This window comes from Vombatus ursinus, unplaced genomic scaffold (assembly GCF_900497805.2).
Source record: "Vombatus ursinus unplaced genomic scaffold, bare-nosed wombat genome assembly UNPS02014798.1, whole genome shotgun sequence".
NCBI lineage: Eukaryota > Metazoa > Chordata > Mammalia > Diprotodontia > Vombatidae > Vombatus > Vombatus ursinus.
Window position 1 is genome coordinate 34,638,870 of NW_020954576.1, and position 26,283 is coordinate 34,665,152.

The 26,283-nt window shown below is 36.6% G+C and overlaps 1 protein-coding gene across 1 annotated transcript in view; it reads left to right on the forward strand.

The window, feature by feature from the left end:
• The window catches only part of GPATCH2 (G-patch domain containing 2), a 272,302-nt gene extending 258,145 nt beyond the window's left edge, over positions 1 to 14,157 (forward strand). Inside the window, exon 10 of the mRNA XM_027871257.1 lies at positions 10,515 to 14,157. Coding sequence (XP_027727058.1) covers positions 10,515 to 10,735 — 221 coding nt within the window. The 3' untranslated portion in view covers positions 10,736 to 14,157. The remainder of the gene's footprint in view (positions 1 to 10,514) is intronic.
• Positions 14,158 to 26,283: the final 12,126 nt, after the last annotated feature.

Below are 26,283 nucleotides of genomic sequence, written 5' to 3' on the forward strand. Positions count from 1 at the left end.
ATATATATATATATATATATATATGCAATTGATTTGGGTGCCTAGAGATTATAAAAAATATTCTCAGTTATGAAATCCATTTTTTTTCATTCTTTCTAGTAATTTTAATCTGCTAGCAATGTCAAAATATTTCCTTCCCTCAAAATTTGTAATATTCCAAGGATCTATGATTTTGTCAATGGGAGTACTTCCTCTGTTAATGCAGATCATAATTCCCAATAACCCTTAGTTACTGCTTTTTTTGAGTTTTCTGTGTCTGAAAAAGTCATCATCCTGCCTGTGAACAACCTTCTGATGATGAGCCTCTCTAAATTTAACTAATCTAAGCTATTCTAATAAGATAATTTGAACAGTGACAAATTTAAGGTTTTATCCTTGAGGGAGTTAATTTCAAAATGAACTAGAGAGAGCTTTTGTGGACAACAAGCTCAATATAAGTCAATAAAGTGTCATCAGAAAGTGAATGTTATCTTAGGCTCCATTAAGAGAGTACATGTACTGGACCACAAAAGGGACTAGCCAGCTCTGCTCTTTCTGGTCAAATGATGTCTGGAGTAGAATGTTCAATTCTGGGTGCCACCATTGATAGCTTCTGGAAATGAACAACCAGAACGGGGAAGGGCCCTTGAAATCATGCCATATGAAGATTGGTTGAAAGAACTGGCGGTATTTGTCCTGGAGAAGAGACAATTTACTGGGCATATGACAGCTTTTTTTAAATATTTGAAGGGCTATCTATGAGAGATTCAACTTATTCTATTCATCTGCTGAGGAAAGAACTGACAGTAATGAATAAGCAGTTCCATAAAGGCAAATTTAGCCTTGATAGAAGGAAACACTTTGTAATATTTATACCTAATCAAAAGCAGAGTGGGCTGCTTTGGAAGGCAGTTGATTCCCCTTCACTGGAACAAAGGCTAGGTGACCACTTGCCAGATATGTGATAGAGATCTCTAGTATGGGTTTTCAAGTATGGGTTGGAGTGGACAGCCTTTGAGGTCCCTTCCAACTCTGAGACTCTGTAATTCTCCATGATTCCTTAGACAACCAATACATAAGCCAACACTGGACTTGTATTTGAAGCCTTTCCAACTTGGTAAGAGCTGCCAGAGTGTGTGTGCTTTCCTAGAATAACTTGCAAGTACCCAAAGGATGCCATGCATACCTGGGTAAAATAGGTATTAATAGGCAATTCTCAATTGTCGTTTATTTGTTTCAGTCATGTCCAATTCTTCACAATCCTATTGGGGTTTTCTTGGCAAAAATACTAGAGTGGTTTACCATTTCCTTCTCCAACTCATTTTGCAGATGAGGAACTAAGGGTTAAGTGTTTGCCCAAGGGTCACACAGCTAGTATCTGAGGCTAGATGTGAACTCAGGTAGATGAGTCTTCCTGACTCCAGTCCTGGCACTCTATCCACTATATATCCATCTAACTGCCCAATTCCCAATAGACCTGTATTATTTAATAATTAAAAATTGGTTTACCCAACAACCTATTAATCAATTACTTTTTTATTAGCCAGCACTCACACATATCTGCAAAGGTAATTGATGGTCCTGAAGCACCTACAACATTCTTCTGATATATCCAAGAAAGGTTAAATTTTGTTCAATGTAATTATAATATGTGAGTTTTTTTAAATTCTTCAAAAATTGGTCACACGTGATATATGATTATTCTCTTTGGCTTTTCTGATGTTTCTCTATTAACAAAAATGACTGAATGGAAAAATAAGATAGTAGAAGGAACAATGCTCTGAAAGTCAAGAGATATAGATTCTAGTGTCTACCAACTATTGACCTAGGGCAGGTCCCTTAGCCTCTATGAATCTCCATTCCTCATCTCATGAATGAAAGGACTAGTCTAAATGATTTACCAGGTCCCTAGATGGTCTGAAAGGCTGTGATTCACCAAAACACCCTATTGCTCATTTACCACAATGCCAGATCATTTCTAATAATGTTTCCTAAATATAAAACCATTTTAACATGTACTCATTGATTACTGAACTACTAAAATTCAAACTGCATTGAAAGATTCTTTAATGTCTTCAATCTTTCCATCCAAAAAGCTACCAATTTTAGATTGAATATGCCTTAATTGAAAGTGAATGTTGAACATTCTCAGAAGAAATCATTCTGAACTTTTTACTCAATAAGAATCACTTGTAAAATTCCTACATAATCACAAGTCATAGTAGCTTTGTTAGTAATGCTTATTTTATCCAAAAATTAAATCATTAATAACATATTTGGCAGGAATACTATATAACATATCTTGCTCCTGTCTGAATTTTGGTATGTTTTTTCTCACATCTGATGCAATTCTTAATAGTATTCTTGACTATTTACCAGTGTACAGAAACCCATGTCCCTTCATTAGTTATCACAGACGTACAGCATACAGTATTAGTTTACAGTTTTAATAATTTTCCTGGTAGATTTATATCTTGCAACAAAACAAACCATCTATGGCCCTGCTAATACAATGGAAGCAGCAGAAAGCAGGTAGGCATGAAACGCAAAATGCTTTCTAAATCCTGGGTCAGGAGAAAAGGAGACTGACAGCTCTCACTGTTATAAGGGAACCAGCATGTATCACCTCCCCTTCCATTGGCTGTTTATCCAACATCGATACAACATTTTAGGAGCCAAATTACTAAACAAGCTGCCAATTAGGCTTGCAGTCAGCTGGATAGATTAGTGGCTAAGAGAGACCGATACAAGATTTTCATCTCTTGAGCCAATTACGCAAGTGAATTACCATCCGCAATACTCTTTGGAAGATTTGAGGAGAAAAAAAGACAGACTCTGCCGTATTAGATGTAAGTGAGATCCAGCATAAAGAGGGTGAGGGGTGAGCAGACTATGTATTGCTAAAATTGCCCAAGCAAAAGGAGAGCCTTCTAGGAAAGGGCTTAAAGGATTTAGCACTGCTAGGAGTGATAGAAAAGGAAGTAACAGTTGAGGAGTACTGTGCAGAGTACTATAATCTTATAAAAAGAAAGATGAAAGACTCAAAGGAGATTTCAGTGTGCTATCATTTTCCATGAAATATGATGTTTCTAGGCTTTTCATTTAATGATTCATAGAATTTTTTTTAAGATTGAGTGTTTGGAGACATGGGTCCCTTCTCCCCCATCTCTTCCTTGTGACTTTTTTCTTCCCGCTATAAGAAATTTCTTTAAAAATACAAATTTTAGTAGTTTGCTCAAATGAAACTAACATTTAAAACAAAGAATCAAGTTTTGATCATGAAAATAAAAATACAAGCTGCAGGCTAGTGTAGATACGCATGGGCTTCCATAATAGGCTTATAAGGCTTTGGTCAGAATTTTATAATTAAGATACAGAATTAGGTTGCCCATGCTGGCCTTCCTGTTCAAGATTGAGAAAGGATCACAGTTTCATAATTCTAGCTGAGATTTTTTTTTGAACTAGGCTAATGTTATTTCTTAGGTATTAAACAAATTTTAAGCCTGAACTTTTGCAAGCTGTTGTATCCAAAAATGATTAAACAGATGTGTAGCCTGCAGCAACATTAGACCTCTGATCTGATTTTAGCTTACAGATGGAATTAAATTAATTCATGGCAATCACTGTAAAATCAAGGGTATGGTACTGAATGCTAGCGTACTGTTTAACCAGAACATACCTGTATCAGCAGCTGTTAAGAAAAAATTACGTGCCTTAATTTTTCATGGAAATCTGCCTTCATTGCCACCATAAACATCGTTTCAAAATAAAAATTTAATTGCTGGTTTTGTTATTATATTAAGGAAGCCTTTTGACAAGTGACTTGCCCTTGTTTTGTGCACTTAGAAGGTTCATGCTACCTCTTAAAATTGTTGGCACCTGAAGTACTCAATTATTATTTTTGTGCATGCTTTTTTGGTCTTTGGCCACAAAGAACAAAGTCAGTCAAGGATTTTCTTTTTGACATCAGACTCCAGCCATTGCAAACTACTCCTTATATCAACATGTTTTTTTCCTATCACATTGTGATCCTTGTCACATCTGGTAGTCCAGCAGTCAGGTTAAGCCTCAGGAAGCCATCCTTGGAATGACTATACCAATGCAAATATTGCAGCAAATGAAGATCTTATTTAGTCTTCAGTCCTAATATAACATGCAAAAAATATAAATAAGAACTTAAATTAATCCATGATGAATATCTAATTGGTTATTATAAGCAAATTATGTGACACAGCTTGACATAATGAATAGTGCTGAAATTGGAAGCAAGGAGACCTGGGTTTGAATCCTGCATTAGCCTTTAACCTTGGACAAGTCACTTACCCTCTATGTGCCTTGATCAATTCCCCAGTACTTATCTTCAAAGTTGTAGTTGTGTTGGAATGCAATCTATATTTATGGAGGGGATTCCTTACTCTGATAAAAATCACATTTCCTTACAGTAATTTCACATATGCTGAAATTATGGGTGTTTTGGGCACATCTCTAACCTTTAGAGGTCAGTATCATGCTCTCCAAAATATCACAGCCATATATTGGAGTAGATGGTCCATCTGTTCTGGCCCAATGGGGCATTTCTTATAAGCATTTTTGCTTTCATGAGAAAAAGAATGGAATTTCTACATATTTTTGTTTGAAATGTGTTTCTCTGCTTTTACTGTAACTTAGATTTCTTTTTTTTGCTAGCTAAATTTGGGGTTCTTTTCTTTTCATGAAGTGGCTTCTATGGCCAGCCTCTTGCTTCTGGTTAGGTCAGTACCACCATATCCAAGAGTAAGCCTTTCTAGAGGCACTGTGCCAGACACACCTTCTCCCAGAGCCCTAGCTGGCCAATCTTTGGTCTGCTCCTGGCATTCATTGTTGGAAGCTGTGCTTGAGAAGATGTGTTAGGACATTTATTACTACTAATTAGGAAATAAAAACTGTATGAAAAAAATTAAAACCAAATAAATCAAGACCTATCAAATGTTCTAAGCCTAAAAATTGACCTCAACTAACCAAGAGTGTTCTCTGGATACTAAAAAACTTTATTAAATTGAAATTAATTTTTTTCTGTCATGGGCAGAGGGGTGTGGAAAAAGGAAGGAGGAGTATATTTTATCTTCCTTTAGCATTGAGCCCTTCCTATTGCTAGAAACCATCAATAAATTAGTATACCTTTCTTTAAAAAAATACTAGCAACCTAAAGAGTTAATTCAGCCCCAGATGTCCTGCTAACGTGTGTAGTGAAACCTTAAGTTACTGAAATACTTTGGAAACGAGATGCTCTTTTTAAGTGAGTTTTCTGATAAAGTGAAACTTAGACGACCCCTTCATAAATATAGCTTACTGAACATAATTTCACATTACTTTGATGATTAAGCTTTCTGTAGTTCATTGGTTTTGTTGTTCTGAACATCAGTTGTCACAGTGTGGAATTGTAGATAGTGATGGTACAGAATGGTAAGTATATGCTTTTCTCTTTATCTACAGATTTACTATTGATAGAAGTGACAGGAGTGGTGCTTGCTGATAGGGAAGGTGGGGAAAAGGTGCTGAAAAGGAAATGCTACCAAAAAGCCATTGGAAACAGGCCTGTGGAGGTGAAGGGGAGAGGGTGCTACTGCAGCGCCTGTCCATGTTCTCATCCCACCATAACTGTGGAAAGGAAACTACTCAAAGAAGAGAGATGTGGGTAGGGAGAGAAAGGGAAGATTCCAAGAGCTTCCTATACCCCTAGACAAATGGCAGTAAGCCAAAGACCTGACTCTACGCCTTTCTCGTATTCTGTAGACATTTAAAATGTCATCTCCCAACCATCTAAGTACCCAAAAACTCTATACCAAGCCCTCTTCTCTCCCTGCATTAAGCTCCTTGATGATTTCATCCAAATTCAATTAACACTATACATATGATTCCAGAATTTTTGTATCCAAACCTAATTTATTGCTCCCAAATTCTAGTCCCACATCTTCAAGTGCCAGTTGAATAGGACCATCTAAATGCCAAAGCAGCATCTCAAATTCATCCAAACCAAGTTGATTATTTCCTAAAGGCAGCTAGATGACACAGAGGTTAGAGTACTGGATTTGGAGTCAGAAAGACCTCATGTCAAATCATGCCTCAGATGCCTAATAAAGTTGAACTCTGCACAAGTCACTTAACCCTCTACAGTCTCAGTTTCCTCATCTATAAAGCACTTACCTCACAGAGTTTTTATGAAGACCAAATGAGATAACATGTATAAAGTGCTTTCTCAACTTTCCAACACTATATAAATGCTAGCAAATTATGTTATTAATTCACTACCCTTGCCCCCCCAAAAAACTATCTTATTCCTTTTAAAAAAAAAAACAATGAATAAAGATATTTATTTTTTAATTATTTATTTTTAATTTTCAACATAACTTCTATAAGCTTTTTTTGTGGCGGGGGGGCTAGGCAATGGGGTTAAGTGACTTGCCCAGGGTCACACAGCTAGTCAGTGTTATGCGTCTGAAGCCGGATTTGAACTCAGTTCCTCCTGAATCCAGGGCTGGTGCTCTATTCACTGTGCCACCTACCTGCCCCTTTCTTTTTTTTTTCTTTTTTTTCTTTTTTAAGGCAATTGGGGTTAAGTGACTTGCCCAGGGTCACACAGCTAGTAAGTGTCAAGTGTTTGGTCTGAGGCCAGATTTGAACTCAGGTACTCCTGACTTCAGGGCTGGTGCTCTTTCTACTGTGCCACCTAGCTGCCTCTTTCTATAAGCTTTTGAGTTTTAAATTCCACCCCCCCCCTTCTCTCCCTCCCATCTTTTTCCAAGATGGCATGCAATCTGATATAGGCTCTGCATATACATTCATATTAAACATATTTTCACATTAGTCATGTTGTAAAGAAGAATTAGAACCAATGGGAGGAACCATGAGAAAGAAGAAACAAAACAAACAACAACAAAAGAGAGAGCAAATAGTATGCTTTGATCTGCGATCAGACTCCATAGTTCTTTCTCTGGGTATGGACAGCATTTTCCATCATTTGTCTTTTGAAGTTGTCTTAGATCCTTGCATTGCTGAGAAGAGCTAAGTCGATCAAAGTTAGTCATCATACAATGTGGCTGTTACTGTATACAATGTTCTGGTTCTGCTCACTTCAGTCAGCATCAGTCCATACAAGTCTTTCCGGGTTTTTCTGAAGTCCACCTACTCATCATTTCTTATAGCACAATAATATTCCATTACATTCATGCACCACAACTTGTCCAGCCATTCCCCAATTGATGGGCGTTCGCTCAGTTTCCAATTCTTGTCCACCACAAAAAGAGCTGCTATAAATATTTTTGTACATGTGGGAATTCTATTTCTTTTGAGATCACTCTCTGTCACCCAGGTTAATAAACTCAATATCAATGCTAACAAGATCTTCCCTATCCTTCCCCATATCCAATCAGTTGCCAAGTCTTATCAGTTCTCCTTCCATACTATATCAGTCCTCTTCTACTCACATGACCACTTTTGGCACTCATTACCTCTTACTGGAACTGTTGGAATAATCTGATTTTTCTCTTCTTCTGTCCAATCCAACCTCCATACAGTTGCCAAAATAATATTCTCAGGGGGCAGATCTCACTCGCCGACTCAAGAACCGTCAGTGGTTCCTCATTGTCTTGGGGACAAAATACAGACTTTTCCACCGGTCCCTTTACTCCTACCACAGTTTGGTTCCCACTTCCCTTTCTAGTTTTGTTTCACATTGTTTCTCCTCACACAATGTTCTTACTAAACTGTACAACCAGCCATTCCTGATCTTGACGTTCTCTTTCCTATTTCTGTGTATTTGTCCCATGCCCATAATATACTCCAAACTCATCTCCTCTTCTCAGAATCCTTGTCTTTCTTCAAAGTCAGCTCTGGTACTTGCCACCTCCATTGTGAAACCTCCGCCAGTACTTCCAGCTGCTAATGTTCCCTCCCCTTCAAATGATCTGTGTGTATGTTATATTCACCAAGTAGGAGGTAAGCCTCTCAAAAGCAAGGTCTGTTTTATCTTTGTTGTTAGTTGTTGTTGTTCAGTCATTCCAACTCTTCATGTCCCCATAGCACACCAACCCCTTCTATCCTCCACTATTTCTCTAAGTTTGTCCAAGTAACTGTTCATTGTTTCCGTTATGTTATATAACCATCTCATCCTCTGCTGTCCCCTTTTCCTTTTGCCTTCAATTTTTCCCAACATCATGGTCTTTTCCAGTGACTCCCATCTAATATTATGTGGCCGAAGTATGTAAGCTTCAATTTCAGTATTTGGCTTTGCAGTGAATAGCCTGATTTAATTTCTTTAAGCATTGACTGATTTGATCTCCTTGCTATCTAAGGGACTTTCAAAACTTCTCCAACACCAAAATTCAAAAGCAGTGATTCTGCAATACTCACCTTTCATGCTGGAAAAACCATAGCTTTGATTATATGGACCTTTGTTGGCAAGGTGGTGTCTCTGCTTTTTAGTATGTTGTCTAGATTTACCATAGTCTTACTTCTAAGAAGCAAGCATCTTTTAATTTCATGGCTATAAGCACTGTCTGCAGTGATCTTTGATCCCAAGAATATAAAATCTGACACTCCTTCCATTTTTTTCTCCCTTTCTCTGCCTGGAAATGATGGAACCAGTTGCCAAGATCTTATTTTTTTTTAAGTTAAGCTTCAAGCCAGCTTTTACACTCTACTTTTTCCCTTTCATCAGGAAGCATCTTAATTTCTCTTCATTTTGTGCCATCAGAGTTATATCATCTGCATATCTGAGAATGTTAATATTTCTCCTGGCAACCTTAATTCCAGCTTTTGATTCATCCATCCTGGCATTTCACATGATATGCTCTGCATATAGGTCAAATAAATAAGTTGACAGTATATAGCTTTATCATACTTCTTTGCCATTATTAAAACAATCAGTTATTTCATATTTACTTCTAACCATTGCTTTTTGGCCCACATACAAGATCCTCAGGAGATGAGTAAGATAATCTGGCACTCCCAACTCTTTGAGGACTTGCCATATTTTGTTGTGATCCACACAGTCAAAGGCTTTAGTGTAGTCATTTAAGCATAAAAAGATGTTTATTTGTTTTCTGGAACTCCCTTTCTCTCTCCATAATCCAGCAAATGTTAATAATTTGGTCTCTAGTTCTTCTGCCTCTTCAAAAACCAGCCTGTTCTGGTAATTTTTGGTTCTCATATTGCTGAAGCCTCGCTTCCAGAATCCAAAGCATGACCTTGCTGTCATGTGAAATGAGCGCAATTGTTTAGTAATTTGAACATTCCTTGGCATTGCTGTTCTTTAGGATTGGGAGATAAACTGATCTTTTCTAATCTAGTAGCCACTGTTGGGTTTTCTAAATTTGCTGGCATATCAAATGCAGCACTTTAACAGCATCATTCTTTAGAGTTTTAAATAGCTCAGCTGGAATTCCATCACCTGCACTAACCTTATTCTTATTGTTAGCAGTGCTTCCTAAAGCCCACTTGACTTTGTTCTCCAGGATGTCTGGCTCTAGACTAGTAACCACACCATCATGGTTATTGGTGATGTTAAGATCTTTCTTGTTATAGTTTCTTTCCACCTCTTCTTAATCTCTTCTGCTTCTGTTCCAACCATTTTCTGTTGTTTTGTTTTTGTTTTTTGTTTTGTTTTGTTTTTTTTGGTCTTGTTTTTCATTTTAGTACTGTCCATGGGGTTTTCTTGACAAAGATACTGGAGGGTTTTGCCATTTCCTTCTCCAGTAGCTTACCTTTTGTCAGAACTCTCCACTATGACCTGTCTGTCTTGGGTAACCCTGTATGACATAGCTCATAGTTTCATTGAGCTACACAAGCACCTCCACCATGACAAGGCAGTGATGGGGGTTGAGGGGGAGGGTAGAGGGAGGTAGTTGTGTTTAACTAAATAAATGTTTGTTGAATCTGAATGACAGTTTCCCTAAAGAACCAAGGAAAAACCTAAAGCCATAAGCCCTGTCATTGGCCAACAAATTAAGGACTACTGCTGTAAGAGAGTACACTGAATTCATATCTTAGACATTACTTTTTTTTTTCTTTTTAACAAATCCATAATGGGTTATTCTTTAGTCTTTTCAGTCTTTCTCAAGCAAAGGGAGAGAAAAACTTCAGCTAGTTGGGTTCAAGTTAACTAAAGTTTTACCATTTACTCCCTTTTTATCTGTCATTAAATCATACCTCATAGCTATTGAGATGAAGTACACAAAAGGCAGTGCTGTGCTGTAGCCATGGCAAACAGATGAGTCTGGGAGTCCTTGAGATTGTTAGGGTTTTGTGTTATTTTCTTCTTAGTCTGTCAGAGTAGGATAATTAAATTGTGCTTATTTTATCATTTCCAGAATCTACCATGTAATACATATGCTCAGCTTTCACATTCAAGTTCTCCATGAGATCAGTGCGTGCAAAAGCAGCTTGTTCCAGCTTCCTATCCAGTTATAACAATCAGAAGAATAATATTTCTCAACTGATGAAATCCTCCTCTCTTCTCATGATAATACTGAATAATGTTGTTTATGTCATTAATGCAGGACTTGTAGGTGAAAATGCCCAACCAATCCCAGAGACCAACATTGGAAACCGAATGCTTCAGAGCATGGGCTGGACACCCGGAACGGGCCTTGGAAGAGACGGCAAGGGGATGTCTGAGCCAATACAGGCCATGCAGAGGCCCAAAGGATTAGGACTTGGATTTAGCCGACAAAACACCACACCACCAAGTAATGTCCCCAAATCAGGAAAATCTACCTAAGATGATAGTATGCTTAGGATTTTTCCCACAAGCCTAGTTGTTCTCAATTTACAATACAGCTTCCATTTATGATGCAGCAACCAACATGCCTCAAATCTGCCACACCAGAGTACCATCGGTGTTTAGTCCTGCCTAAACAGGAGGACATAAATTTCAGTCACAATTCATGGTGCTAAAGTGGAATCCTAATTGTACTTGCTTTCAATATTTTAAATCAACTTCTAGTGATAAAATACAGCCCATTTTTTCCATTAAGATTTTTAGAAATTAGCCATTTTAGACCCCTTGCTGGGGCATGTGGGGAACATGCATATGTATATGATTGGTTTATGTTCTTCACTTTATCCAAAATTATAGTTTACCCAGAAGACTAAGCCCTAGGCAGATACTTCTTTGGTAATCATGGTAGCTTCATGTTCCTTGAGTTTGACATTTTGTGAAGATTTGTTAGTAGGGTGACATCCATCAGGTTCCCATCCTAGGTTGACATGGTATACAGTTTTTACACATAACAACCAATTCCTCCATATTTTCCTAGGAAATTAAAACAAAAATATACTTTATCATCTCTTGATAAAAGATCACCACTGAGTGCCCTCAACACTACTGAAATGCAGCTTTTTATGCATTTTTACCTCATTTAGGACCTAAAATGAAAAAATGTTGAATGAAAAGCATATTTTTAAATTCACCCTGACTGAGCCGTATGATCTCTTAATTTAGACCAGCCTCTACCTCTATTCCCCTTTAAAAGTTCATTATAAGATAACTCAGTTGTACCAAACTGATTTTAAATTGTGATCGTTGCAGCAAGGCCTTAGAATAAAAACTTGCCTCTACTAGGCCTAGAAATTGAGAGATTTCTGACAGTAGCCTACCCCAAGATGTAAATCCTGAGATATTCAAGGGAACAGCCAGACAAGTAAAAGAACTAGCTGGTCCTTTAAAATCAAACAGGACAGGCATTTTAATTATGTGCCTAATTTAGTATCCAAGTATTCACTGATCATCTACTGCACTAAATAGGAGCAGGTATACAGACACACTTTTCATCTATATAAAATGCTGTGCTGTGTTCTGCCCTTTTCTCATTGTTTTTAAAGTAGTATTGGTAATACTATTAAAATGATGAGGTTTTTATTGGATGACTAAATGCTAGGGTAGTACATTAGGAGGCTTCTCTCAAATTTTTTTGTAAATAACTGATCAGTCATCAGAGAATTTAAAACACAAGCACACTCAACCTACCACTTCCTCATCCTCTGAAGGAAATAATAATTTGGAAGAAATTGGCCTGCTGTTTAAATGCCTTGAAAGTTTTGCCAAATACATACATTTCTTTTAAGAATTCTCCTCTTTTGAATTTGAGATGGGAAGTGCCCTGAAAATAGAAAGGGCAGGAGGGGGGGGAGGGAGAGGGTAATGATAGTTTGCTCTTTTGTGCTGCTAGCCAAATGTTCATGTTGCACAAAGGAACTAGTTTATTTATGAACTGCTATTCAATGCTGTCCAACAAGTGTGCTGTGAAGGAAATTAAGTTGCGTGTCTATGTGTGTGCGTGTGTGTGTGTGTGCGTGCGCATTTATATATATTTAGAAAAGGGACTAGGGCAAAATGTGTCTATGGCTTTAAAAAAAAAAGTAGCATATAACATCCTCAGCCATATTGGAAAAAGGTTTTAAGAGACATCATTGCCTGAGAATCCTACAGCTCTAGAATTGTGAAAATCTCAATTTTTCAGGTGATGGTAGAATTATCTCTATGCCTAAGTGACCAAGATTTGACTGATACTTATTTTTCAACTTCACTGTCTGGGCTGCAGAATTCTAGAGAACTCAGTCATGAAAGGGAAAAATCAGTGATGATTCTATTCAACTTGTGAACAACTGTTTTGGATGAAGTCTAGAGTTGTGCATGGCAGCATTTGATCTTAGCTGTGGGTATTTGTTTTCACTACTGTGTTTATGAGAGTGTATCATTTCTTCCACACAAGGTGACTGCTCTGAGACTTAGCACGGAATCACACAAAGCCCTTGTGGTCCTTGTAACTAACCATGGTACTTGTGACACAAACATTATATTGTTCATATTGTCATTGAATGTCAAATAGCTGTCATCCTTTAGAATTGATATGTGAGGCGCACCAAGAATTTCAAAACACGTGTGAACCAAAGTTCAGAGTGGAGAGATGGGAGTATCCCAAGTTGACTTTGTGTGTACCCAGATCTTTGCTCCAGAGCCTGTATTAATTCACCATGATGGTCCTATAGCAGAAAGATACCCAAGGTGACTTGTTAGTGTACAAATTCAGGTCTGAAATATGGAAGATTCTGATTTTAAATCAAACCTTCTCTGTTAAAGCACAAAGCACACTAATTTAAATGATGTTTAGACATTATCATGGTTTGGTGGGTTTTTGTTTTTTGGGTTTTCTTGTTTTGGGTTTTTTGTTTTGTTTTGTTTTGCCATTTATAATTCCTATAGGACCAAAGCATTCAGTGAAGTGTGTGATTTAGAATGACTTGTTTGTCTCTCCATAGAAAGGTAGCAAGATATTTTCTCTATACTGCCACAAGGCAACACCTTGTTACCCTTCTAGTCAAAAGCCTCTTATTGGCCTAATTGATTGCATTAAAAATCTATCTGGAAATTTTAGAGAATGCAAAGATCTAACAATGCCTATTAACCTCTACCCTTCAGATAGCCAGATGACTCCATTCTCTGGCAATGGCATTGAGAGTTTTGTCAAAATGCATTTAAATTAGCTTTCCACAAATTTTTTTTTTTATCACTCAGTACTACCAGATTAATCTGTGATAGTACTGCACATTTCAATTTTTTCCATAATTTCAATATATTGAGATTTTTATTACACTCAAATATAGTTATCTTTATTGTAAAATAATATGGAATGCTTTTAAAAATCTTGTTGTTATCTGAAACTAATTGGATCATCTCTACATTTGATTACATAGGCCTTCCAGTTTATACCATGGCATTAACCAACAGCAAAACCATAGCTGTAGCTAACAGGACATATGTGTGTGTACCTATGTGTATAAATGTATGTGCATGTGTCACTACATGTGCCTTCTGATATACATGCATTGGATGTAAAATATGCATTGTGTTGTTATGTTTATCTTTACACTATGTACTGATGTACTTGTCATTAATTGAACAGTTGATTTAATTGACAGCAATTTCACTTTGAGCAAATATTTGAAGAAGAAAAATTACTGTTAACATATTTGTTTTAACCATTTCTCGCTACGTTTTTTTTCTGTAGAAATGGTTGAGATTGTTATTCTAAAATAAAACTATATGGGCAAAAAAAATGACTTTAAAGGTATATAGAAGGCTGTGCTAACAATTCCACAAAAATGGGAAAAAAAATAAAGAATAAAAGACATTTTCTGGTTAAGCACATTTTTGTTCTTGAATATATTCTTTATACACATTTTCTTTTTGCTGTAAATATATCAGGAATTTAAAGAAGGAAGACTCTATGCAATTCAGTTTGATTATAAACCCCTCAAGGGCAGAGCTATTGGCTTATGTTTCTTTTTTATTGCCCAGTAGAATCTTTATTACAATCATCTGCCCAAAGTGGCATTCATTAAATATTTGTCAATGAAATAACACCTTATGAAAATAAACAGATATTAACAGGTTCTAGCCTTATATAAAACCTTTTCAACCATTTAGGTTGGCTTGTCCAATAATCCCAGTAAAAACACTATTTTGACTCTAATTCACTTTTAATTTATTGATCATGTTCTACCACAATGGGCCTAACTAGTTGAGCCTTACCTGTAAGTGAATGTGTAGCATTAGAAAATATAATTTTTTTGTGTGTTTGCTCTCCTCTATCTGGCATTCCTTTTAATACCCCAGCTACAGCTGTAATCGACTTGCCAAATCATCCACAGATTTGGTTTAACACAAAAATTATGCCATTCATTGATCAATCTAATCAAGAGTTAACTGTTAAATTTGTTTACTTTCAAGTCTTCTACTCTTACCTAAAAACCCAGACTATACTCCTAAAATGGACAAAAGTATCAGTGACATTAAAATTACAGAATATAATATGGATGACTTGAACAATATTTTTAAAATGTCACTGAAGTCCTACCCTATTGCCTCATTATGGTATGGAAGTGACCATAGGTTCTTAAAGACTATATCAGTGGAATACAAGGTCTCGGTGATTCTACCAAGCTAGAAAACTTTTAGTATAAACTTTGCAATAGACCTGATGTGTGTCAGCCTAGCCAGAGGACCACCCTAGCTACGTATAAAGGGGCTTATCACCAATAGATGGAGCACGAAGTGAGAAACTATCTAATGTATAGCAACCAATAGATGGAGCACGAAGTGAGAAACTATCTAATGTATAGCAATTCATGAAGATCATCCCTTAAGATGGAGGCATGTGGTAAGAAGGAGTTTGCATTCCTCACTGGGAAAGGGAAGTATCTACACAGATAAAACTAGGATCCTTGAATTACTGTATTGAGAGTATACATTTATATGGCACTTTTAAAATTTACAAAGCACTTTACATACATTCTTATGCAATCTCACAATACTCTTACACTACTTTAATAGATCTATGATCTCATTAATGTATAGATTTCTCCAGTGGAGATCATCACTCATCCATACCTCATTCTGTGCAACTCTTATCTTTATCATGTAATTCCACCAAAGGATATATACCCAAAGTGATAGAGACCTTCCCCTGGATCACTGCCCATAGTATGTAGCCAGGGAGTTCCCCTCAGACTGTCAGTTGGTTATTCTTAATTCTTAATATATGGCTAGCTCACCTCATTTCTGTTAATATATACTTTTCTGTCAATACATAATTATTATTGGTAGAATACTTCAGCTTATTCACAACCACCATATGTCTCTCCATTGCCCTTTCATTGACCTACAACAATGATTCTTCAGAGTCAGTGATAGTCTTTGTTTTGTAGCCAAGTAGCACACAGGAAGACTATTGGTATTTTTTAAAAAAGGGATAGGGACCTTTATTTCAGGAGAGTACTTTGTAATAATTGAACACACTGCAAAATTCCAAACTATAATCCAATTGATCAGTCAAAAAGCATTTGTTAAGTGACTGCTATATGCCAGATACAACACTACTTGCTGGGGAAGACAAATAGCAAAGACTGAAACAATCCCTACTCATAAGGAGCTTGGTTATATTCTAATGAAGAATTAACAAGTACACATTTAAGTATAAACAGTAAAATCCAGCCTACTCCCCTCCTACTCAATTGCAGATTTAATTATGAACCCAGTTCATTGCCCATCTTCAATGTCTGTTTAAGGTATATGCATGAGCAGTTGAATGAGATATCCATTGAACATGTCACATTCTAGTCTGGACAATAGTCAACAAAGCACAGAGGTATCTTACATCCTCCATAAATGTGGGTTAATTGTGTGGCTGTAAAATGTAATGTGCTATGCAATATTATTTGCAAACCGTTCCTTTTTCATGCTTTTTATCAAGGATCTTCTCAATAAGTATGTAGATTATTCTAATAAAGATTTTGTAGCAATTGGAAAATGTGTACATGGGTGGGTAGTTATTGAAGTTTTCTTAATTGCCATTTTCAGTAGTAATCATGTTCATAATTTCTCTGAGCACTTGGTATCCTCTGTATAACTGTACTGAAAATAAACCTTTCAATACCCTCAGAATTGTCTTTGCAGCATAGACCTCTCATGTCTAGACTAGACTTCTTTGGTCTCATTCAGATGCTCTTCACATTTTAATTTTCTTTAGTGTCTTGTAAATATAGTGATTCTATGATTATAGATGAAGAAAATAGTTTGTCACAAATGTTTTAGGAAATCTTTTTTGTAGTCATCTGTTTGTTATCTTCCTTCCGGATTTGTCCATAAATTCCTTTAGGGTGGTCTGGTTTAGTTGGGTTTCTTGCCTCATTCTCTGTCACCTTTTCATCCCTGTGCTATTTCTTGCTGTTTTATGATAACATTGTTCATTATCTCCCACAGTCCTCCTCAGTTAGGTTTTATAAATTAGATTATATTTTTAAAAAGTGATAGTCTTACTTTCCCATTTGGAAAGTAGATCAAGGGTTTGCTAAATAAGGTGATCTCTATACTCTTTTGGTCTCATCATAATAATTGGTTTATATTGGTTAAACTTCCTTAGGAAATGATGATGGTCTATGTTGTTCTGTCCTTTAATTCGTTTCCCATTTTTTAACATCAACATTGATTGAAATACTGTGGTCAGGATGGAATTACATGCTGTATCTTCTCATTTTTATTCTTCTAATTTGATACTGACTTTTATCAGTTCTGATAGTACATAAGTCAGCAGATTCAGAGATGACCACATAAATAACCAGCCATTTCCCATCAAAATGTAATTTGTTTAATTTTGTGGTCATTATTCATATTCACAGTGTCCAGTGCCACTACCACCCTTGACCCCAACTCTCTTCTCAGGAAGTGTTCATGATATATAGGTGCTAAGCATCCATATAGTCTATAGTTCTTTTTACAAATACCCATCCCATTAAAAAATTGACTTCTTGCTTTTGAAATCACAATATGATCAACTTGGTGTTATTTGTGATCCCAGGAAGGACCTATGAACCATCTTCCATTTAACTATGACTTACTTCATCTTCAGATTTCATTTATTTTGATATGATTTAGTTCCTGTGGTTGTATATCTACTGATTAGTCTCTGGATTAAGATTTTACCAATACAGTAGGGTCAAATTTTAATAATGGTCTATAAGCTAATGATTTTTAGCACGCTCTCATCTCTTTTCCTCTTCTTTGCCACCATCACTGAAGGAGTGGGAAGAAAGTATGCAGGGCTAAAGTTCATTTTGATTTCATAGGTTACCAGTTATCTAATGATCAGCCTGGTAATGAGACTGACTATGAACTTAAATAGGCTAATACTTAGAGTATAAACACACTCTGTCACCAGTCCCATGCTTCTTTCCAGCATGGTATCAGAGTTTGTAATCTAGACAGTCTTCCAGAACCCAAGGTTACCACATTGTGGCTTTGGTGTAGAACTTTGTGGAGGATCCTAATATACTATTGTATTGACCTTTTTCTAAAATGCTTCACAATTCATTTTGACAAACATCTAACTGCCTACTACCTACAAGGCAATGAGAATACAAAGGGACTTCCATTCTAGTTGAGTTACAACACAGATAAATATGTTAGAGTGTGATGGAAGCAAAAGACCTATCAGACAAAACACTCATGCAATATTTGAGGGTGGAATGAACAGTATCAGAAGGGGGGAATCAGGAAATTATAAATTTGTCCAAAGTGCTATGAATTTATGCTCCAAAAATCCCTATATTGCAGTGAATCCTTAAATACACAACTTTGTTATAAAATATTCTCCTGAAAGATTTGTGAATATAAGAAAGTGGGAATATCTTAACTTCTTTATACATTGGAAATTGATTGATATGCTTAAATTAGCAATTATATGGCATCATGGTCAGCTGCTCCACTATTAAAATAGTGTGAATATTTGCTTTCATCCATTTTTCCTTTGGAGATGTGATGACTAATTCACCAATTCACTTGGTGATTTTTACTTTGTGTTATAACTACGACTCTCTTAAGCGTTTTTTTGAGGTTTATAAATTGCTTTACTCATGGCAACACTGTGGGGTAGAAGTATTCTCATTTTAAGAATAAGGAAACAGACTCAGATAAATTAAGTGACTTGCTAAAGGTTAAATAGCTAATAAGTAAATGTCTGAGTCAAGATTCAAACCAAGACTGCACTAACAATACTGCTACCACTGTACCTTTAATTTAATTTACCCCTTCCTTAGTCTTACCCTTCCTTTAGCCTGCTGTGCTATCCAGAAGTAAATATAGGTTCTGTATGGGTTAGCTTGGCTTTATCAAGAGGAAGATGTAAAAAGAAATAAGAAGAATCTCTTTACAATTTAGTGTGGCATAATCCATTAGAAAGTTCCTATTTCTCATTCTTTCCCAATTGTTTCTATCTTTCTCTTACTCAGTACAACTTGTCGTTATATATGTATGTTTGTCCAACTAGCCAAACCCATTATGTTTTCCCTAGGGCTGAGCAAGCCTTTAAACCCTGCCTTAATTCTAGCTTCTCTTGACATCTTTCCATAAGATTCCATTTAACCTATAACAAAGAGACCACTTGTTAATATTAAATACTTTGTGGTTTCAGTTCTGCATTTTAGGATGTCTGCATTTCACAGCCTTCCATTTTCAAATAGGAATTGGTAGAATTTAATATATTTTCAATGGGAATCTAAAAAATGAGAAAGCAAAATATGTGTTGGAGATACTACTATTTTTAATCTATCCATTTGAAATTAGTTGTCATCCCCAAGTAGATGAAATGTGTATTATCTTTGACCAACTTGTCTTGTCAGGTATTGTGCTCTCTGGCATACTTCCTAATTTAGGCCTATCCTGATATATGACTTAAACTAGATAATGTATTTATAATATTGGACATGTTTTTCCTAGTCACATGAATTCACCGATTTGTGCCTGTTATATAAAACAGTTAGGTTTTTCTTGAGTGACAGGCTGATAGCACCAGACAGAACTTTATTCATCATATGACTGTAGAGTTAGAAGGGTGGGGACCATTTTTCAAGATGCTTAACTCCTATAACCATGCAGACCAAACAATCTTCATTTTAACACATTTTCCCCAGACACCTTTGCAGTGACTTAAATAAATGGGCTACTGAAGGTTTCCTCATTTGTCAATCAATGACCCTTTGAATAATGAATTCTGGTTATGATAAATTGGATGAAAGCATTCTGCACTGTAAATGCTCTTCAATATTGGCAGAGATGAGGTCAACAAACAAACTGGCAGAGAAACAGATTTAAACCTCAACTCTCAGGTCTCCAGTGCTCATTTCTATTTGAATGCAAAAAAATAATAAAAGCCATAAAATGCACTTGCTAACTAAAGATGTGGTAGGAATAATTTTTTTTATTTATTTTCAATTCAATCAAAATCATGATCAGCTCTCTCCCCTTTTTCCCCTCCCCACCCCTGGCCTTGAAAGAATGGGGGCAAGAAGAGGAGAGTATGACTGCATTTGATAAATCAGCACCAAACAAGAACATTGAGGACCTTTTAAGGACAAGGTACTGTAATGATGTACTCTCAGAGGAATCTATAGTCCCCTTTGAAGCTTTTCCTTCAAACCATTTTATCTGATGCAATGCAAAGATCCCTTAAACTGCATTATTCACCTCTGAAGTAGAGCTGTTGGATTGTTTACATGAAAGTCAATAAATCCATTTTGTGTCCTATTCTACCTTTATGTAAACCTGGCCCTTTTTTTAGTTGTCTTCATTCTAAGAAGTGGTAAAGTGCTGTTAATAGCTCACTTAAGGTGCCATCCATTACCATGAGTTACTGCTAGAACTAATTAATAGAGCTGAAATTATTTTGTAATGAGAAATTGAAGTATTTCAGTGTTTAAAAAAAATCACCATTCATTGGCAATTAAGGTTTAATAATGCAAATAAGTTGATCGTTATTTTTTTGAACCATAGAAAAATTTTGTGACATATACTATTTATACCCTGCTTGTTCCAATTGTCCCACCTACCCAAATCAAGAAGGAAATGGAATGAGTAAAGTATGTCCAGAACACAGACTGAACTACAGGTGATCTTGTCTTGGTCAGACACACTTTACAAATTTTTCTGATAAGTGTACCTAGGCAGGACTAGCTGATTTCTTAAAGTCCCTTTCAGTTCAAGAATTCTCCGGTTCAAAACATACATTTTTTAAATATGACCCATTGCATTATCAGTCAGAGTCACATATGCCATCAGTCATCCTATTTCCTACTGGAAAGCCTTGCTTCTTGTAAACCTGCTTTGCATTTTAAATCTTTTCAGAATGCTCATTGAAATATACATTCAGTTGTGTGTGATATTAGGGAGAGGTTTATTATATATTTGTTAGTTTTTTCCCCCTAAAAAGTGAGTAGGGTTGTTGGGGTGAGAGGTTTTGGCTTTTTTTTCCATCAGTAGGTATTAAATACTCATTTATTTAACAGGTTTGCAGTAATATACACCCAACTGACAAGTGGACCATGAAGGCTCCTTCTGCTGGTCTCCTACTAAGCACAGACTCATTACTTTACACACCTGACATTTTAAGTAGATCCAGATTTGTCTCTAGCAAGTCAGTGCCATTAACTGCCAAGAGTATGATCTACTATTGCCACTTTTGGCTTTATCTGTACATTAGAGTTGTCTTCTGTCTTTGAATTGTCAGACAGCATAAATCACTTTCTGATTCACAGACCTCACTTGCAGTGTGGTATAAGACTGCACCATGATTATTCCTTAATTTTTTGGTGCAAAGTTAGATATCAGTAAAACTCTATATATTGAAGATTTTGAAAATGAATTTTTATAATAATTGTTGGTATTTCCAGAGTTTATAATGCTAGATTTTTCCAGTTATGTGGGTATTTAATTCAATCAACCCCACCATTTGTATTGTCATATTATAATAATATAGAAATTGTCTATTTATGTTAGTTCCTCCCTTTTTACTTAGAAGAACTTCAGAATTCTTTCTGCTTACAATAGCTACATATAGGTCATTAGATGTCCTGATATCTTTTTCCTTTTTTTTTTGGAAAAGGGGAGAAGATAGAGAAATAGCATTCAAGTGTACTCTGGGCAAGTTGTGATAAACAAAACTGAGATTGGGTTTCAAAAAAAAAAACCATGTTCAATGAAGCATTTTTTAAATGCTCAAAAGAGAACAGAAGAAAAGACAGAAAGAATCATAAATAAGCAAGACAACTTTGAAAATTATATGTTGAAATAACTGTACATTTTTAAAAATAGGAACAAATTATATAACAAGGACCACAGTTTCATGTACAATTCTCTTTTTCTGTTCTACTACATGTTTGGAAATGCCAACTTTATTTTATATTTTAAGTTCAAAACAAAAATTGATAAACACATATTAAGTACTTACTATGTGCTAAGCACTAGAAATTAGGTTGGCAACAGGCTTATAATAGTAAATTTCTTAACATGGATATCTTACATGCACGAATTCGTGTGTACATTCATATTTCTCTAGGGGGGAAGTATTATATGATTCTTCAACTGATATAGAATTTACAATTCCTATGCTTAATTTCAGAAATACTTTGGAGAGCCCATATCATACACAGGGTACAAATCTTAGATAATAATAAAATGGATGCGTCTTACTTGGGAGTGCAGGATGAAGGTACTAGGCTAAAGATGGAAAACGAAAATGTTTTTTAAATACTACTTGTCAATTTTGTGTTACTGTCTTTAGGTAGCATTTGGGAAGGTGGGCTATATATTTTTCAGGTTTGGTGTCATGGTTACTGACAACTGGAGAACACCCAGCCTTTTATTTCCTTTCAGCTTTCATGATGTACTTGAGCTATTTCACCACCACAGGACAGTTTAACAAAATCAGCAAACAATTGTCCAGCACACACCAAGAAGCCTTCTTGTTTTGACTCCCACGCCATTGTATTTCTCCATTAGGTCTGTTAACAACTACACCAGAAACAAGCAGCAGATCCCACCCCCCCCCCCAACTCGGTGAGTAATTGTCTGCCCAGCAGTGACAGATGTGCAATATAGCAGCTTCTTCAGGAAAAAATTAACAGTTTGTCCAGCATGTCAGCTCGCTCTTTTTAGTGCTTCGGAGGTCTTGGCCCCATTATGGATGATTTAGAAATTGAGGCAAGCAAAGACCAGCTGCCTGAGTTGAAAGCCTTAGTTAGTAGGCCTCATCTGCATTCCAGGATTCACTTACATGCAGAAATTGGTAGAGCCCCTCTGGCCACAAGATGAGTATGGGCTGACAATGCCTTGATTTGTTGAGAGAGAGAATAAATGGGTTTTTCAGAAGATGAGGAAATATCACCATTACTGGCCAATTTACAGCATTTTATCTGTTCTTCAAACATGTCACTTTTGTTATTGTTGCATGGTAATTACATAGTGAAACGGAAAGAAAACAAATTCTGGTTACGTATTCAGATGGATTGCAAAATCATATAATCCTGATAAATGCCCATTTATGATACACACGGATGAAAGGTTCATTTTAATTTTGAATAGCTAGCACATCCATAAATAGGATATAGGATTAAATCCCACAGAATGTGATTACATCAAAGCAAATAGTATTTTTCTTTCCTTTTTCGGGACCAGGAAATTCAGGGAGTGCCATAAGGTATTTTCACAAACAGGATTTTCATGAGCCAATATAGAAAGTGGTTTGGGAGCTGCATTTAAAAAAAAAGAAAGAAAGAAAAACATCCCCAGCAGGTGAGGTAAGACATTCATCTTGTTCCAGGGGTTGGTCTTAAGGGTACCTCAAGAATCTCATCTCTAGGCCCTGTGCTGATATTTATTCATTTTGAAGGAATGCTATTATGGCCAGATAACTGGCCACTTCTGGAGGCTCTTCAAAAGCTTAGAAATTAAAGGTCACATTTAGTTTAGTGGTTGCTTCTAAGACAATATTCCAGAAATTTTCAACTGCTCATCTTTTAGCATTCCACCCCCTCCATACCATTTACAAAACTACATGTTCACTAAAATTCAGTCAATCCGTCTCATCTTGACATGGGGAAGAGCAGTGCTATTCTATAGATGCCTTTTCTAGAATGCCTCTTCTAAGTGAAAACTACTCTGGAGTATCCCTCTTTTTTTCCCAAAAAAACTGTGTCCTACTCTTTTTTCCTTTTCCCTTCTTGTCCTCTCCTCTCCTTACATTCTCACTTTTTCCCCACCCATGCTGAGGTCCAAATTCACATGAAGTAGAAAACTGGTCAGAGTTGTCAACAGGGGATTTAGAGCTGGAAGGGTCAGAAGCCATTAAGTCCAATGCTTTCATTTTATATATGGAAAAAAAAAACAGAACTAAGGTTAAGTGATATGTCCAAGGTCACACAGTCTGTAATCATCAGGGGCCAGATTTGCCCAAGTTATTGCTCTTTCCCCTCTAGTGCTTCCTCCGGGTGCTGCCTCCACCTTTTCTCTCTATATCTCAGTTTCCTCATTTGTAAAATAAGTATAATCAAACCCATCACACCTACTTTACAGAGTGGTTGAGAAGGTCAAATGAGGTAACGTCCCATTCAGGGACTTGCTCTAAGATAGAGCTACCTTGCTTTGGAAGGTATCAATACTCAAATCAGCCACCTTTAACCCATCTCAAGACTGGGCTTTTACCCAGCTCCCAGTTACACTGATGAGTCAAGTTCCCAGAAGGAACCTAACTATAAATTAACCTCAGTCTTACAGAGGTACCACTAAAGGTCAGTGAGATTTCCTCTAATGCTAATAGCTCAAGTCCCCATTCTGGTGTGTTGTCCCAGGTATGAATCACCAGTTACAATTAGTATCTCCTTTACAGCATTGATTTGGTCAATAGTGCCCAACTCTAAATTTGACCAATTAATATAAATTAACAAGATGATACTTATAACAAAGATGTATCAAGAACAAGAGTTATAAAGCATTTTCCCCAAAACCATGGGCACATTCTAACCTCTACCTTCTCAGTCCTTAGGGAAAGTGAGCTCAAATTTAAGGTGGTTACTACAAAGCATTCTACCAAACAAGTTCACTTCTGAATGAATGAGTGGCTCTCTTACTTGAAGGACAGGGCATCTTAGCTATAGTCATCCACTGCTACAATGGGTCAAGCAGGTCACTTAGGCTATGCTATATCACCCCTAGCTAGGCTGCCAGAAAGCTTTGGAATCAACTCCAGTTCCTGGATCTCTAGTGATTCACTCTTCTGACCTTTAGAAGCTCACAAGGTCTTAGCTATCTCCGATACGCCATCTAAAAAAAAGAAAAGAATATAATAGACACAACAGAGACAAAAGTCACACCTGCACCATGTGCTCAAAACTTCCTGGTGCCTGGATGAGGGAGAGCCAGAGGCCCCTCTCACACCTTTATGTATGAAAAAAGAGCAATAACTTGGGCAAATCTGGCACCCCTGCAGTTTGTGGTGAGAGAATAATTGCTTTGGCTGGCTAATACCTTTTGTAAGGACAAAATAATTCCAGCTCAGTAGCCAATATAAAGGTCCCTCTTCACCATAGAGTAAGCCAACAATAAATAGTCAGAATATCTGCTCATGCTGCAAAGTACACATAGGGGTAGGAGGTGGTTTTCAGTCACTACTCCTAAGAACTGGTTTCTCAATGGCCATTACAAATCTATATCTAGTCAACCCCAGACCACTCACCAAGATATCAGGACTTGTCCAGTATGGCCATGTTGCCTTTCTCCTTGCCATTTGTCCAAGTATCTCCTTGATCCAACCTCCTTATCTCTTTCCACTTGTTCTGGGGCCAACAATATTACCATTGCTACCGGCAAGGGTGTTACAATCTACTGTTCTGTGACTCTATTCATAATCCTTGTAACTGCCATGCCAGAGTTCCTTGGCTTAGCCACCATTTCTCATTTCTCACTATGCTCTTTCCCCCTTACAGAAGCCCCTTGAGCATCAGGACTGTCACACAGTGCCTATTAGTTAACACATTCCATATAAGTACTTGGTAACTGATTGATTGGTAGCGTTTAGGTAACGTTTTATAGACAATCGTTGTTCCATGGTTTTTACTCACTAAGCCATTTTTCAGGACCTCTTAGTAACTTCTCTTATAGGGGCTACTAGTAGAAAGACACAGTTTAGCAAATTGTGCTACATGACTTTAATGGACTATTACTATGCTGTAAGAAGTATGAATATGATGGAAACAGCTGGGTGGCATACTGGGCCTAGAGTCAGACACTAGCTGTGAGCAAATCTGTTAACCTTTGTTTGCCTCAGTTTCCTCATCTGTAAGAGGGGGATAATAATAGCACCTACCTCCCAGGGTTGTTGTGAGGATCAATGGAAGTAACATTTGTAAAAGACTTAACATAGGACCCAGCACATATTAGACACTGCATAAGAGCTAGTTATTAGCAGTTATTACAGAGAAGCATGGAAAGACTCTCATGAATTGATGTGAAGCAAAGTTAAGTAGATCCTACATACGTACACACACACATACACACAATGATTACAACAATGTAGAAAGAATAACCACCACAAAATAATAGAAAATAAACATTGAAAAATTACAAAGAAGAAGCAGCCCCAAAGAAGAGGTATGAGAAGACAATCCCATCCCACTACTTTGCAGAGGAGTATGAAACATATATACATACCTACATATATATATATGTATATATATGCATATATATGCATATATATGCATATATATACAGGACTTTCTGATATATTAATTTTGCTTATTTTTTTTCTGTTTTTAGAAAAAATCATGTTATGTGGGATGGTTCTTTGGGAGGGATAGAAGGGGAAATTCAGGTGATTGATATAAAAGCAAAAATAAACTTAAAAAATAAAAGACAGTGGTTTGGGCTGCAGTTTGGTGCTAGGG